Below are 16,178 nucleotides of genomic sequence, written 5' to 3'. Positions count from 1 at the left end.
TCCAGACAAGAAGCTTCTAAGTAAAACGTGGAGGAGTTGTTGCTAAGTTTCAATCCACTGTTCCCGTATATTTTTTTTTATTCATAAAACTCATTAAAAGGTGTTATATTTATGCATGAATAGCTCATTTGTATCTTATATTTAGTGATATTAATGTTTATTTATGATTTATTAGAGTATTTAGCATGAATAGCTCATGTGTATCCAAGGTATCCCATCTCCTAAATTTACCTTTAACATATCCATAACGTTTTTGATACTTTAAACCTTGGGTATGGACTAACCTTTGGTTTTCTTTTTCTTTTGAGCAAATTAATCACTCTTAGACTTCGGCCCATGTTCTCACACTTGTAAGCCAAAGATTTTACCAACGCATTAAGTAATTGCAACTTCAGCCTTCCCTCACTCCTTGTCCAATTAAAAAAATAAAAGGCTCGTAAATAAAATAGGACTGTAACAAATAAGTCCCAAGACACAAAGTGTACCCAACACAATACATCAGCCACTCTACTTAAAACTTGCTTACATTCTAGAATAATTTACTATAAGAGATCTATAAATCCAAAAAAAATAGTAGAAATTAGCCATAGATATGTAGATTTAGCAAAATATATGTTGCCCTCAAACCCAGATTTAGGGAAAAAAATAAATATTTCAACCGATAATAGATTTTTTTTTGTGTGCTCATCAACTTGTACCATATGTTTTTTCAAGCTGTAAAGGGCACCTAGCTCGAGATTGCAGCAGATTACTATGAACCCCACATGATAAAATCTCAGTTTCCATGGAACTATTGCAGGTCCTAGATTTAGGCCCTATTTATCTTATTTCTTCTATTTATTCTTCATGCTCTTTTCTAAATTCTCACTACAAGAAAGAAAAGTGAAAGCCATCGATCCAAGCTTCAGTTCTCCATGAACTCATAAGCCAGGAGTCTTGATTTCTCACCGGAAATACAACACATTAACTTCACAATGTTGGAGTTTCGGATAGTCCCCAATATCTAAACCTCTGTTTGGAATTAGAGTAAAACGGGCCATGCTGGGGTGACATGGCATGGTCCGCATTCGGTCCGCACAAAGTGCAGGTTGGGCCGTGCCTCTCTCCCTTGGGATATTTTGGGGGGTCAGCTCGGCATGGCCCATGGCCTGAGCCCACGCAGGCCCATGCCGGGCTTGGCCAGGCCATGGGCTAGGCTGGTCCATGGGCTGAGACTTAGGCCAGGTCAAGCTATGGACCGGGTCAATGTTATTTATTTAAAAAAATTGAAAAATAAAAATAAAATTTTAATTTTATATAAATTTTGATGTATACAATTGTTTATATATACAATATAATAAATTTGATAAAAAATATTTTATTAATATATTATTATATAATTATAATTTATATTATTTCAACAAGAAAAAAAAATCAATAAAGCTCCAAAAAATACCCACAAAATGCTTAAAGATCCGAACTAGTTGTTTCTCAATTATTTATTTCCACATTTTGAGTTAATTATGGATTGCCTTTTCCTTTTTGAAACAGTAACTTTCATAAAATATCAGTTAAACAATGTACATTGTCAATCACTCAAATATGAGTGTTAACCCCTATCAGCTTCAAGAATTACAATACAGCCCAAAAGAAATTTTCCCTGAAGGTCCCCTACTTTGCCAAACTATCTACCACTAAGTTGGCTGACCTCCTTACCCATTTGAATAATACCCCAGCATCCCTTGCAAAGTAGATTATTTCCCTTATTTGTTGTCTAAATGTCCTTCCACCCAAACCTTTTGTCTATAACCACCCTATTAACAGTTTATAATCCCCTTCCGCTTTAAAGTTCTAAAATGAGCCAAAATTTCAGCTCTCAGAGAGCCACCCACTCCTATGGGACCAGAATATAGTGCCACCATTCTGCCCTCCCCATTCCTGAAAACTCGCCCAGATCCATAGGGTCTTGGGTTATCCAAAGAGCTTCCATTAATGTTTAATTTTACCCTTTGTTGTGCTACAAGTGTCTGACAAGGCAAAAATAGAAGTTGTCTAGTTGAGGAATTTGCCATTCCTGACCACCCTGAGTATATCATCCATTGAAACGTCCTTGAATAAGTCACTAACTTTCAACCAGTGTACAACTTTGATGGCTACACAGTCAATGACTTGTTCTGTTGATTTTTGTACCCCTTGGAAAATTCTGCTATTTCTTTCCTCCTGTAAAGACCAAAGAATGGCCGCTCTTGTTGCCCTCCACATCACTTTACCTCTTTTCTTTGGTAGTAAGAAGAAGCTTGGGTTAAAGAGGCTTGCCACATCCAGGGGAGGGGTCCACTTTACACCTTTTCTTTGGTAGTAAGAAGAAGCTTGGGTTAAAGAGGCTTGTCACATCCAAGGGAGGGGTCCACCTACAGCCAAATAAGGATGAAAACCAATTCCCCACAAAAGAAGCAAAAGGGCAAAGGCAACAAGCATGAGATAGGCAGTGATTCGGCCTCCTTTTTTGTAAATTGCCCAAAGTATTGATTTTTTGGAACACCACCTCCCAACAAAAAGCTCTTATTTTTGGAGGTATAGGATTACACTAGACCTATTCATGGGCCGGGTCGGGCCGGGCTTTCACTCTGTATTAATAGATTTTTCTAAGGCCCGAGCCCAAACCCGGCCCGACCAACGGGCCTACAACTTGGGCCCGAGCCCGGCCCTCATAAAAAGCCCGAAGCCTGGGCCTAGGCTCGAGCTTAAAATTTATCCCATGTTGTTACTACTGCTGAAGTGGCTGGAGAGAGAGAGAGAGAGAGAGAGAGAGAGAGAGAAATTATAAAGAAAAAAATAAAAAAATGTATATTTTGAATTATAAATATATATATATATTTCAATAAATATTATATTATTTATATATTTTATATAATATATAAAATGCATATTACGTATTTTATAAAATATATAATGTTGAGTCGGGCCGGGCCGGGCTTTTTTGACAAATCCTGAGCCCGGCCCGTAACACAGTCGGGCTTACTGTGTTAGGGCCAAGGTCAGGCCCATGGGCCTAATTACATGACCAAGCCCGACCGGGGTGCGGGCCGAGCCATCGGGCTACCCGACCCATGAACAGGTCTAGATTACACCAAACTTCCTCTATAAGAAAAGAACCTATTGGGTCCGATGAATGAAGGAGGGTGGAGAAAAAAGAATCACAAGTAAATGAGCCAGAAGGGGACATCGACCAAGAAGGGAGATGAGATAATCTACTAGAGAAGTGGAAATCTATCTTTAAAAGGAGTGTCCCCAAGTCAAACATCCTCCCAAAAACGTACTTTGTTACCAGCACAAGCATCATACCTGACCAACGGAAGGAAAGAAGGTAGCAAAATGTGAATTGCTTTTCAAGGAGAAGTAGGGGTGTCAACGGTATTCAAAAATCCGATTTCGAATTCGATATTTGACATAATCAAATAGAATTCAGATAATTCAAATATCTAATTGGTTGAATTCGAATATCCTATTCTTACCGAATAATTAATCGGATTCGAATTTGGATATGACCTTATTCAATTTGATAAATATCCGAATTCGACCGATTATTTAATTCTTATATATAATATATAAAATATTTTATATAATTTATATATAATAATTAAGTTATATAAATAATTTACATATTTATATATTTTATATCAATAAAATATTTATTTTATATATTTATTAATTATCTAAAATAATTAATTAACCGAATCCGAATCGAATCGAATATTCAAATATTTAATCAGATTTGAATTCAAATATTTAATCGGATTTATTTTCTTTATCCGTTGGATATCGAAATTTCTAAGCGAATTCAAATTCAGATATTGCCTGGTCCGATTCGAATCCGATCTATTTACACCCGTAAGGAGAAGCCCGTGTTGCCCTAGGATCAAGACCAACATCCCATCCATTGTCTGTCATGCCATGAATGCTTGCAATTGCAGAGTGTCATAAGTTCTCTTGTTCCAAAGGAAACCTCTACAACGATTTACCCAATAGTGTCAAATTCCTCAGCTTGATGTTTCCTATTCGTAAGCCTCCACTATCCCTACTCTTTGACACCACCTCCCACTTTACCAAATGATCATTTTTTGTATCCCTTAGCTCCCACAAGAAATCTCTCATCAATTTCTCTAGATTATTGGCCACTTTTGTGGGGATCTTAAAGGTTGAGAGGTAATAGACTGGCAAATTAGTCAAGGTTGATTTTATTAAGGTTATTCCACCCCCTAGAGAGATGTAGTTTCTCTTCCAACCTACAAGCCCTTTTATAAACATTTCCACTACCAGATCCCAAAAGCTATCAGAATTCAGGTTCTCCCCCCAAGGGAAGTCCAAGGTACTGTAAAGGCCAATCTCCTACCTCACAACCCAATAGTCTAGCTAGGCTTTCTACCTCCCATCTCTTTTCATTTAACCTTGCTACACAACTTTTGCTCCAATTTACTCTAAGATTGGAGACCTTTTCAAAAAGTGTTACCAACCTTTGTAGATTAGTCACTTCCTCCCATTCCCCTTCACAAAAGATAACAACATCATCTGCAAACTGTAGATGGGTAACCACCACATCATTCCCCCCAACTCTCCAATCTTGTAGCATGTTGTTTGCATCAGCCCTTGATATCAAATCACTAAATACATCTGCTATTAGAGTGAAAAGGAAGGGAGATAGGGGGTCACCTTGTCAAAGGCCCCTTTTAGCTGGAAAGAAGTCTTTAGCCAACTCCATTGACCAATATGGAATAATGACAGAAGGATATACAAACCTTTATCCATTTACACCACCTCTCTCCAAAGCCTCTCAATCTTAAGACTTCTAGAAAAAAATCTCAATCCACCAAATCACAAGCTTTCTCCGGGTCCAACTTACACACTAGCCCTTTTTCCTTTCCTCTTTTTAAACTCCACACTCTCATTTGCAATGAGGATTTGGTGTATTATTTGTCTTTTAAAAACAAAGGCCCCTTGATTGGGAGAGATTAGAAAGGGAAGGACTTTTTTATCCTCTAATTACGGATCGCCATATTGTATCTCAACAGTGAAGAAAAGGCAGAATTGAATCTTCCGTCGTACAGACAAGTTGCGTCATAATCACGTAGGTCCAACTCCAACCTGATAGATTTCCAAAATTCAATAACCCAAAGGTCAAAGGATCTTTATTAAAAACAATATGAATGGTGTTATAACAAGGAGTTAATGATCTATAATAAAAAAGAAAAGAAGGAACATAATGTACAACCTGAATTTTAAGCAGTAGAAAAGCGCACTTTTGTTAGAAAGTATTTTTCTGCAACACTGGGAGCATATGAAGAAATCATTCTTGAAATGCATAAAATTTTACTACAAATTGAACTTCTTTTCTTCTTTTTTGGAATAGTTGCAGCTTAGCTAAATAAGGTGAAAATAGACTACCTTTAAATTAATAATGGAGGGATCAGCATTATCCTCAAAGCAAAATGCATGTCCCAGAAGCAGTAAATCTAATGATGATTTAATAAGATTTATTCTAGATTGAATGGAACCTAATTTTCACTTAGAACCCTTGATTGCTTCAGCCTCGTACATAAAAGAATAGATGGACTTCTATTTCAGGGAAAAAAAACTCAAAAGATCCCATTTTATTGTGTCAATGGACACCAAAACTAATGTGGGAGCTCTATGGTACAAAGTGCTCCTACCACCAAAACTTGAATTTTAAAAGGAAAAATGCCTTTATGAAGAACTTGGGATTTCTATTTCTAGGATTTAATATAACTTCAAAAATTAAAAAGTGCTCCTACCACGATTTCTCAGTCAGCATATTTTAGACAATGTGTGCCTCAGCCAATGATAAATTAAGGTCTTCTCTAGACTGTGATCTTCTGCTTTGGAGGCACATCTGACTTCTGCGAGGGGCCCAAAAGGAACCTTTTCCCCCATTGTCAAACTGCATTTGCCCCAAGCTACCTGAGGAATAACTATGTGAGATGCCGCTGGTTGGTGAATACAAGGAAGACTCCATGAGCTGGATGCTACTGCCTCCTAAACCATGTCCTAAACCAAAAGGCCTCTGCCGGGACTGTGGAATGGTAGGACTCAATGGCAACTTTGCCCTCCCATCTCCTGAAAGAACACAATTGAGATTGATTTAAAAGCCTGACTTTGAATGAAGAACTTGTTACAACTGATTGCAGAATGCATGCACATGCATGTGTTAAAACAAGCAAATAATCTTTGGTAAAATAAATGAATAAATAGTGTAAAACAAAAGATGGGTGTGTTTTCATGTAATGTAGACCACATATGAGTTATACTCATAACAAAGAAAAATAAACCCTGACAGAAGGTTTGATAAAAAGGGCAGCCCAGTGCACAAGGCTCCTGCCAATTTGGGGTTTGGTGAGGGACAGATGTACACAGCCTTACCCTTGCACATATAGAGAGGCTGTTACAAAGATTTGAACCCTGGTCACCTAGGTTGCAATGGAGCAACCCAACCATTGCGCCAAGGTCCAATGGAGCAACCCTGACACGAGGTTTGATATGATCACCTGAAATTGTCTATTTTGCTTCAGATATGGTCTGGTCCTTGCATTTCAAGTATGAATTGTAGAATATTAGCATTAACATGGTCATTGAAAGCATGAAAGGACAAAAAGCTTCATGATGGATGTTCATTGCAATTTCAAATAAATTAGTAATGATTCAAAAGTGTTGAACAAAATTTCCCCGGAACCGACCCCAGAACCACCAAGGCCAGAACTGACCCTGGAACCAGGGTAGGTTCCAGTTCCAAAAAATCCTATAACTGACCCCCCTATAGGTTCTAGGTTCTGCTATGGAACCGAACCGAACCGACCCATGCTCACCCATACATCCTATCATATATTACTTATATTATTTATGTTTTGTTTAATGATTTCAAAATTACTTACAAAAAAATGATTTCAACATTGAAACATAAGATCTAAGGGCTTTTGGAAGAGAAAAAGAAAAAAAAGGATGGAGTTTTCATTTTTTTTTTTTACAATTCTTCTCTCTCTCTCTCCACTTCTTGTTGAGAAAAAGGGTACTTCTATAATTGATTTTGGTATTTTGTGTCTAATGATGGATTCCCTGGAGTTTTCTTGTTATAAAACCTTTTTTTATAGGGATTAAGAATTTAAGACCTTAATATAGACTTATTTGGGCTTGCCTCAAGGGGCTTGGTACAAAGGTGGCTCATGGAATCAGGAATGCATAACGTTTAATATCACATTAGCTATTTGAAATAATGCAATTGAGGAGAAGAATAAAGAGTTTACATGCTTGAATATGTTTTATATGTTATTATTGATTTTATTTTTAAATTTTCATTTTAAATATGTTTTACATGTTATGTTTACATTTGAGATATTTTTTTAAAACATTTATTTTAAAATTTCAGTTTATACTTTTAATTAATAATGTGTTTAATATTTTGTGTTTTTTTTGAAAATTTTGGCGTTTTTGAAATTTTTAGCTTTTTTTTGCATTTTTGCACCTTGCTTCAAAAAGGCGTGTGCCTCGCACCTCGAGCAAAAAATGGCCCTTGCGCTTTTAAAACACTGGCCAAAAGAAACATTTGTTTGACTAGGAAAAAAAAAAGAAATCTATTTGTGGAACTTGTTCTTTCTTTACTCTCCCCCTTCAAAAAAAGAAAGAAACATGTTCTTTAAAAACTTGACATATAATACATAGTTTAAAACTTATATTATCTTTACTGATTAAATTGAGTAATTTAATATGTAGATTATCATAATATATTAATATATGGTTCAAAACTTATAATTGTAATTTAGATTTTGTAAGAATCACATTTTACATTACTTATTATACACATTCAAATATTAAAATGGAAACAAATGATCAGATCACTTGAGTGTTTGGGTTCATGTGAGACCATGGCCTTTGTAACCATGATTGTTTGGGTTCAAATATTCACATCCTCAAAAGTATGTTGGGGTTTATTTCAAGGCAAGTTCAGTTCCAAGGCCAACCAAGGCTTCATTGGATCAATTCGGGTAGGGTAGACCCCTAGACCCTAGAACTGAGTAAGGACTAATCTAAGGGAGATTGGCAGTCTAGCTAAAGGATTGGGAGCAACTTTTCACAAGTTGCACACTAAATGCATATGTAAACTTCCAGATGCCATAACTTTGCACTTAGATGTCTGATTGGGGTGATCTTTTTTTTAATCAATGTTGATTAAAGGACTGAATTTGATCCCAAGCAAGTCTCTAAATCCACACACCATAGTTTTCAAGGCACCAATGGGAGGCTAGGTGATGGACTTTTTTAAGTAAAAAACATATATCCTAGGGTAGTTCCCTAGGTTCCATAACCATATTTCCTTAATAATTATCCATAATTTTCATAAGAAAAGTATAAAGTTCATGCTAAAGTATAGAAAATCAACATATTCATGAGAAGAAAAAGAAGAAAGAAAAGAAAATTCAAAAAGCATAAGGGCTGAACATATATTTTTGTTATAGGAAAAGAACAAAGAAAAGAAAATGTGTTGATTAGACAAAATCCGATCTAGGTGCAGAATAAGAACACCACTCTTCATCTAGAATTCCCTTTCCCTTCTAAGTAAAGATGATTTTATAAATTAATAACAAATAGACAACTAAAATTCTTAAGCATGTAACAGGTATTATATAAAATATAAAATACCATATACATTTTTTTTGAGAAGGTAATCCTTGTAACACCGAGTGAAAGGATCACAAATTCTGTCATGGAGTTTACCTGAACTGATAGGACTCCAGCGCTGAAACCGGAATGGAGATGGAATACTAAGAACAGAGGTAGCAGTCCCACTGTTATGCCTGAAAAGTGGGAGATGGGTCCTGTGGAAAAATCTTGGCATCCAATTGCCAACACATGATAAAGCACAAACAAAAAGGACCAATGAGATAAAAACTAGAACAAAAAGAAGGGGTAGATTTATCTTCATTTGAAGTATCCGATAGTTGTGGAGCTCCATCCTAAGAAACAATGTTCCACCAGCTTCCAATAAAGCAACACCAAGTGTCCAAGTAATACTACCAGAACCAATAATCACTTGGCTATCCGTAATGTGTAAACCATCTCTCAAAAGAGATACAATATATGGTGCCCTAAAGCAATACTGTTCTATGAAAGGCTGTGGCACAACACTGTTCTTTGCAACTTCCCATGTTCTTTCACAAAATTCCTTGCCTTTCTGCAGTACATCATCAAGAGTGACATCTGAGGTCAAGTTAAAAAAACGAAAAACCACAAAGAATCCAGACATGGCATAGAACTGCCCATTTGGGCGAGGTAAACTATCACTAAGAGCACAAGGTTGCAGATCACAGTCCATGCCTTGATTTAAATCAGACCATTCAGACAAATTAACAGCAACTCTTGCAAGTGCACTACATTTTTCCCATTGTGGAGCCCCAATCAGGTTGACAGATATTCCAGCTTTTCCTTTCTTCCCCATACTGCTTCCATCCATCAGAGGGCTTCCACTCTCGTCATTTAATGAAGCACACTGAGAGCAGATGTATTTTTCTTTGTACCCAGACTGCAAGCATGGATGATTAAGCTTTATTCCACCCTTAATTAGGTCTGCCTTAGTAATTCCAGGGAGCCTCTTAAGAAGATGAACCACAGATTTGTCAAAGGCATCATTCAAACCATAGCCTGAGAGAGAATAGGCACTGAGGTGATAATTAATGGCTCCAATGCTTAGGTTTAAACTAGTTTCATCATGCATGATATCTTTAGTCTCAAAGGTAACCTGCAACGATGAACCACCAAGGTCAAGTGCCCCAAAAGTTGCTTTTTCTGGAACAGATCCGAATGTACCCATGTGATAATTAAGAGCTATCCATCCATAATAAGCTTCCTCCATTCCAGTGATGATCTTAACCCAGTCTCGCTGGCACAAGAATGATGAATTCTTCAATATAGACCATGCTTCATCAAGAAGCCATTGTGACTCTGAAGTTGGTAGCCTTCGAACTCCAGCTGTTGAATAGAGGAATAGTGAAGTACTCTTATGAGAATGCTTGGGAATTTGCTTCTCTGCCCAGGAAAGAAGTGGTTTTATTGCTGCTTGTAACCCAGATATATTATGGACCAGCTTATCAAGTCCAGGCTCAGTTTCCATTCGACGGTAGGCACGCCCAGCTCGTGACATAGATTTTCTTTGATTTCCTTCAGGTAGTGATTTCAAGATGATAGGGAGACTGCTATCTTTCCTGTGAACAATAGATGCCTGATATACAAAAACCCGAGTTCCAGTACTTCCACAATCAAGTACTACATAATATTTTGATGCTTTTTCAGACCAAAAAGTACTAAAATATCTAGCACCTAAATAGATAAAGAAAAAGAATAAAATCAGGCAAACAATAACCATGGTTGCTCGCACCCATTTCTTCTGTACAAATGGGAATCCTGGTGAGGCCCTCTCCTTTGCAAAACTTGTTTGGATGCTTTCCCTTTGTAGGGGGTGAAGCAATTTTTCTTGAGATGCATCCCGGTTAATTCCAGGATCAAAATCACCTTCTTCGGAATTAAATCTGTACATTGAAAAATCTTGAAGGGATGCAGAAAGTTTCAAATTGTTCCTGTGTCCAGGGATAACTAAATTGGAGTCATTATTTGAAGCTGCAGAAGGCAACAACCTTGCCGTTGCTGATGACGCATTCATAGAATGAGGAGCTACTTTATGACTCAATATAGCAGAAAAGAATTCTGTAATTCTGTCAAATGCCAATGCAATTTTCACTTGCTGGAAAAATTACGCAACTTCATCTTAGAACTTTGATGGTCAAATACAAAGACACTGAAGTTATAATACTGCCAATCATATCATATATCAGGGATTTGGTGATGAGAACAGAGTTGAAAAATGTTCCACATTTACCCCTTGTCCTCATAGAGTTACCACCAGTTACAGATGATGCATGAAACCTGCAATAATTCGATTAAAGAAGCATATTAACAACATAATTAATACAGCTCCCCCTCACTATCAATCTATCAGACTTATCAGTCATGGAATCTCGTTTCAACATTACTCGAAAGAAAATTAGATTGCTGACTTCACTCAGCAAAAAAAAAACTTTCTTATTTAATTAACCAAATACAAACGAAGATTCAAACCAATGTTCGAGCTCTGTTCCAAAACAAATTGAATACATGTTGATTCCAACCCAGATTACAGATTGATTTCAAGCCAAGTTTCATGTTTCATACTCGATTTAGAAGTTTGCTTGCGATACAATATCAATCAACATCCACAACTTAGAAGCCAGTTCCACCAAGTTATAAACATAATTTACACCAGAGAGAGAAAGATAAGACAGAGAGGATCAAAGATTGAACGATATTTACATGGATTGCATGAGAAAATCCCAGAAAATAGATAAAAAGAATAAAACCCAGATGGAAATGGCTGAGGGAGAGATACCTCGCGGAGATGAGTTAACCAAAACGAGCTGAGATCTGATCGGATTTGTGTCGATTCGTCGGAATCTGGTTGCCGGGTCAGTAGAAGAATGAAACGAAAATATTTACAAAAAGGAATGAATAAATCTAATACAATATAAGAAAAAAGTGAGTAAATCCTACTAGACACCCCGACTGTTTGTTCTGTGTCCAGTCTCTCCACTTCGACAACTCTTCAGAAGAACTCGGGAATGTCGTTCTCGTGACGAACGTGGTCGTGCCAAGTGATTCGACCGCTGGACCTTTTCCACGGGCGGACAGCCGGACACTTCTGGCTCTGGTCTCTGGACTACCAAACTGAGACGTCAAGTTTGCAGTTTGTTTGCCATCTGGTACCACAGAACCAGGACTAGGTTACTAACCTGCTAAGCAAAGCTAGACCATCGATTCCCAAGATTAGAAAAACTGTAGATTGATCAGTTGCATTGAGGCACACCAGAAGGAATTTGGGATTGCTCCTCACAAAAGGCGCCTCACAGGCACATTCCACCGTGCATTAGAAATATTTCCTGTAAATAATAACACATGAATACGGGGATGCTCGCAATGCACGGTGGAATGTGCCTGTAAGGTCGGTGTGAGGAGTAAATCCGGTCTCCACCAGAAGACTTGAACCTGGGCTCAGGTCTTTATGGGCTAGGCCGGGCTTTGAACCTAAGTAATTAATTAAGTTTTATATGATATAATATTATGGATTTGAATATTATACCAGAAAACTTGTAACCAATGAATCAATGTCATATTTCAGAATAAAAAATAAAATAAAATAAAAATCAGTGTCATATAAGTGGTAATCAATCAGGTAGTATTTATCGAAACTCGCAATAATTTTTTTTATTGTTATTAAAAGCTCTTCCATTACCATGTCTTTCGGTCAATGTAGATTTCCCCTAATATGTTATATAGAAAATGCATGATGTCATAAAGATATGATATAAGGAAGGCTTTCATCAGTCAAAACCCCTACGAATTTTGATGAAAATTCACTTAATTAGTTACCACTTTTATGATGATGGTTGATTGATTATATTAGTTTTTCTGATATGTCTTTGAAGCATCATAGTTGAACCCTTTTTATATTACGTGATATATAATATGGTTACAAAATATATTATATGATATATAATATTATATTATATGATATAATTTATAATATCCATATACATAATATAATATAAAACATGTTGGGTATGAATTGCTTCATAGTAATGTAGGTCTTCCTTTTTCAATAATTGACTACTGTTTATGGTTGGCATTAAGGACTTTCTCCTTTTAGAAACTCCATGTTCATTTGGGCATTTTAACAACAAAAAGAAGATAAGTCCTTAAAATAAGGAATGCCAAATGCAACCTAAGAATGTAAGGGAGTGTTGGGCCCCCTACAAATTTCTAGGTTTAATATGGGCCTTGCCCAAATAGTTGCAAGCTAGGATAAGAATGATCATCCAAATAACTTTACATGGGACCAGTCGCCCAATGGTGCAAACTACATCTACCTATAGGCCACATCAGCAGCCCTCTCTTTCTCTCATTTTTCCTTGTCGCTCTCTCGTTTCTCCCTTATCCCTTCCCAGCCCTTCCATGTAGGCACATGGGAATCCTCTCTTCTTCAATAGAGTCCCACTCCAAATCTCTCTCTCATATTCACAATCACTTAGCCTAGCCAAACCCCTCTTAAAATTCCTCCTAAACTATCTCTCCCACCTAAAATTCTTCCTAAAACACCCCTTAATCTATATTGCCATGTGGCAGCCCTATCTTTTTCACTAGAATTACACTCCAACATCTCTCTCTCTCTCTCTCTCTCTCTCTCTCTCTCTCTCTCTCTCTCTCTCTCTCTCTCTCTCTCTCTCTCTCTCTCACGTTACTAATCACTAAACAATCTCTCCCATCTAAAATTCCTCCTAAATTTTGTGAAATATTTTTATATTTTCAATGTTATTGATATTATTGAATATTATTCAGTAAATGTGAACACCTAAACTATAAATTTTCGTAATTTTGGTAATTGAAAATTTTAATTAGTAAGAATTACTTGCTGAAAATTACTAATTTTGGTAATTTAATTTCAGGAATTTTTGAAAATTAATTATTGAAACCAATAATTACTAACAAATTAATAATTAATTGAAATATTAATAAATACAAATTTAATAATTAAAAAATATCAGTAATTTTTATCAACAAGTGATTATTGTTATTTTCAGTAATTCTAGTCAATTTAATATTTAATGATATTATCAAATAACAATTAAAAAATTTCAGTGATTTTTTAGTGGAAATTTAATTTCAATAAATATAAATTTATTTTTTATATTTTTAGTAACCTTGATACTTACTATAATTTTTTAGCAATAATTAGTGATTTTGGTAATTTAGTGAAAGCTAAGTTATAAAACTTCTAATTTTTCAAATAAATAATTGGAAACTTTTAATAATTTCCATAAGCATTGGATACTACATTTATAATTATTATAATTAATGGATGGAACTATATTTTATGGGTTTGGGGGTGTTATGGGTTTCGGGGATGACCCCCTCGATAGGAATGACAATGAGCGGGTTCGGGGCATGGATCATACATCCCATCTCGACCTCCAATTTTAAATTAATCCCCACCAAAAATTTTAGCTGCATCCCTAGTCCTTGACAGAGATGTGGGTTCCCCATCGGGGACCTAAATCCCTGGAATTTAATAATTAAAAGTGTTTTTAGAAAGGTATTTATTTAAAATAAAGGAAAAATTAAAATGTAAATAATATTTTAAATATATTTTGATATATATAATATAAATACTATTATAAATAATATTATATATTTAATAATAATAATATATATATATATATATATATATATATAATTGGGGTTGGAAAGAGGTGTGAACTTCACTCCCTATCCCTAGTCAGGTATTCCTATTAATCCCATCCCCCAACCCTATCCCCGCTAAGGCAATCTCCATCCCCATTCCCACCTAATCAGGGAGGTGAGGTACTTGGCAGGAGAAATTTGCCATCCCTACCCCCAGGTTGTATAGCTCCATAGAACAATAAGTTTTAGGTTCAATTCCATGCATTGCACGGGGCCTCCTAGTATTATATATATAAAGTAAGGTTGTCCATGCCACACACACCATCCTCTTCTTTCATTCCCCCTTCTACTTTCTCCTTTCTCCCTTACCCCTTCCTAGCCTTTTCATTGAGCCTCTTTTATTCTTCCTTTTCCCCTTTCCAATCAACCCATCAGGCCATGTGGCAAGCCTCTCAATTATCTCTCATTAACACAAATCATGTTACAATGGAAAACTTTCCAAAAACACCTATGTAGATGCATAGGGAACTTGACAAAATCATTTCCTTCTTCTTTGCTTCTTTCCTAATACTAAATATTTCACATTCTTCTTTCATTTCCCTCCCCTAAACATCTCTCTTCTCTTAAATGTTATGATCTATTTCGACTTTGAGAAAAAACTTGTATGAATTTTTCTACCTACACAGTTTGTCTACCAATCTACCATTACGTTAATCTTCTCTTTGTTCTGTTTAGAGGAAGTTTGTGTCAAAAGTTTGATACCATAGCTAATCGTTTCTCTGTTCTGTTCAGTAGAAATGATGCTAACTGTGTCTTTATTTCTATGTTTAATCAGGTAAAGTGGTATACTGGATTTCACATATAATCACAAATCATGAGCTTCTTCACAATTTATGGTTGACTCTCACACTTTTTAGATTTGGAAGGAGTGTAGGAAATAGGAATTTGATCCCATTTCTTAATTGGTAAGGACAAAAAAATGTTGATTTGAACCCATCTTATTTTGCTAGTTTTGTTAGACAGTTGTATGCCCTTAATTCCAATCAGAATGATGTACATTATGAATTTATTGTAAATGAAAAAAGTACATATTTGATTCATGTTCCTGTGGTGTGTTTCTGTGTAATACCCTTAAACTGGACACTTATGAGACTCGTGTTAGTTTAGAATGTTCACAGTCGTTGGATAAGTTTGGGGAGATTTATCCTGCCAAGGTTGACACTGGTGTGCTGCCAAATATTGGGGTGACCTGTCTCAGCCACAAGGGTGAGACCTAAGGCACAAGCAGTGTAGGATTAATTGAATCTTTGAACCGTACCAAATTTCCAGTATTGCCCTGGACCTTGGAGATTGATGGGCAAAACTGGAAAATTAAACCTCACTCCTAGACTCGATTATGATACTGCACTAGGTGTCGGATTGGGTTGTCTTTGATATGCCAATTAGTGAGATCCTTAACGGGGATCAAAACCTGGGTATGTTGGGACAGTCCAAGAATTCATCTGAGTGGGTGATCATAGTGATAGAATCAGCCCCTTTGTTAGACAAAGTTAATGATCGGGATGCACTCTCTCTGATGGAAACCAAGACTGTCGACAATCGATTTCAATTGTTGAGATTTGTTTTACAAAATATATTTTATATGAGATATAAAAGTATATATATGTTATGATTTCAAACGTTTGCAAAAGGTTTTAATTCCCGAGATCCATGTGAGTAGAGAGTGCAACATTGTTCCTTGCAGCCGAGTGAGAGGTCCTCTCTTATTGGGCAGTGTTTGATCATTATGGGCTGAGAGGTTAAGTATAAGACCATTAAGGGTAATACCTGATGGGCTAATCTTGCATCTGTCCACAGTCCCTGGGTGTTAC

At 36.3% G+C, this 16,178-nt stretch overlaps 1 protein-coding gene across 2 annotated transcripts; it reads right to left on the bottom strand.

The window, feature by feature from the left end:
• Positions 1 to 5,569: 5,569 nt before the first annotated feature.
• LOC148874214 (putative apyrase 7) lies at positions 5,570 to 12,058 on the bottom strand. Of its 2 annotated transcripts, XM_088964515.1 has the most exons (4): positions 11,623 to 12,058; positions 11,462 to 11,526; positions 8,761 to 10,962; positions 5,570 to 6,111 (listed from the first exon to the last, which is right to left on the bottom strand). In XM_088964515.1, exons 3-4 carry the CDS (start codon positions 10,697 to 10,699, stop codon positions 5,813 to 5,815), a joined length of 2,238 nt encoding a protein of 745 aa, XP_088820641.1. In that variant the 5' UTR covers positions 10,700 to 10,962; positions 11,462 to 11,526; positions 11,623 to 12,058; the 3' UTR covers positions 5,570 to 5,812. The 2 variants fall into 2 exon arrangements, with proteins under 2 accessions (XP_088820641.1, XP_088820633.1); XM_088964507.1 differs by having other exon boundaries at positions 11,462 to 11,826.
• Positions 12,059 to 16,178: the final 4,120 nt, after the last annotated feature.

The sequence above is a fragment of the Nelumbo lutea genome, chromosome 1 (assembly GCF_056320005.1).
Source record: "Nelumbo lutea isolate HS-2025 chromosome 1, American lotus-T2T, whole genome shotgun sequence".
Lineage (NCBI taxonomy): Eukaryota > Viridiplantae > Streptophyta > Magnoliopsida > Proteales > Nelumbonaceae > Nelumbo > Nelumbo lutea.
The sequence above is the reverse complement of the archived record's forward strand: the minus strand, read 5'-3'. Positions and strand labels throughout refer to the sequence as shown.

What these genes read in the sequence shown, in the direction of transcription:
- LOC148874214 (XM_088964515.1), bottom strand. Translation starts at nt 10,699, where the DNA reads ATGAATGCGTCATCAGCAACGGCAAGGTTGTTGCCTTCTGCAGCTTCA. An exon ending in CTGGAGTCCTATCAGTTCAG is followed by an intron (nt 6,112 to 8,760) that starts GTAAACTCCATG and finishes GTGTTCTTTCAG; the next exon opens with GAGATGGGAGGGCAAAGTTG.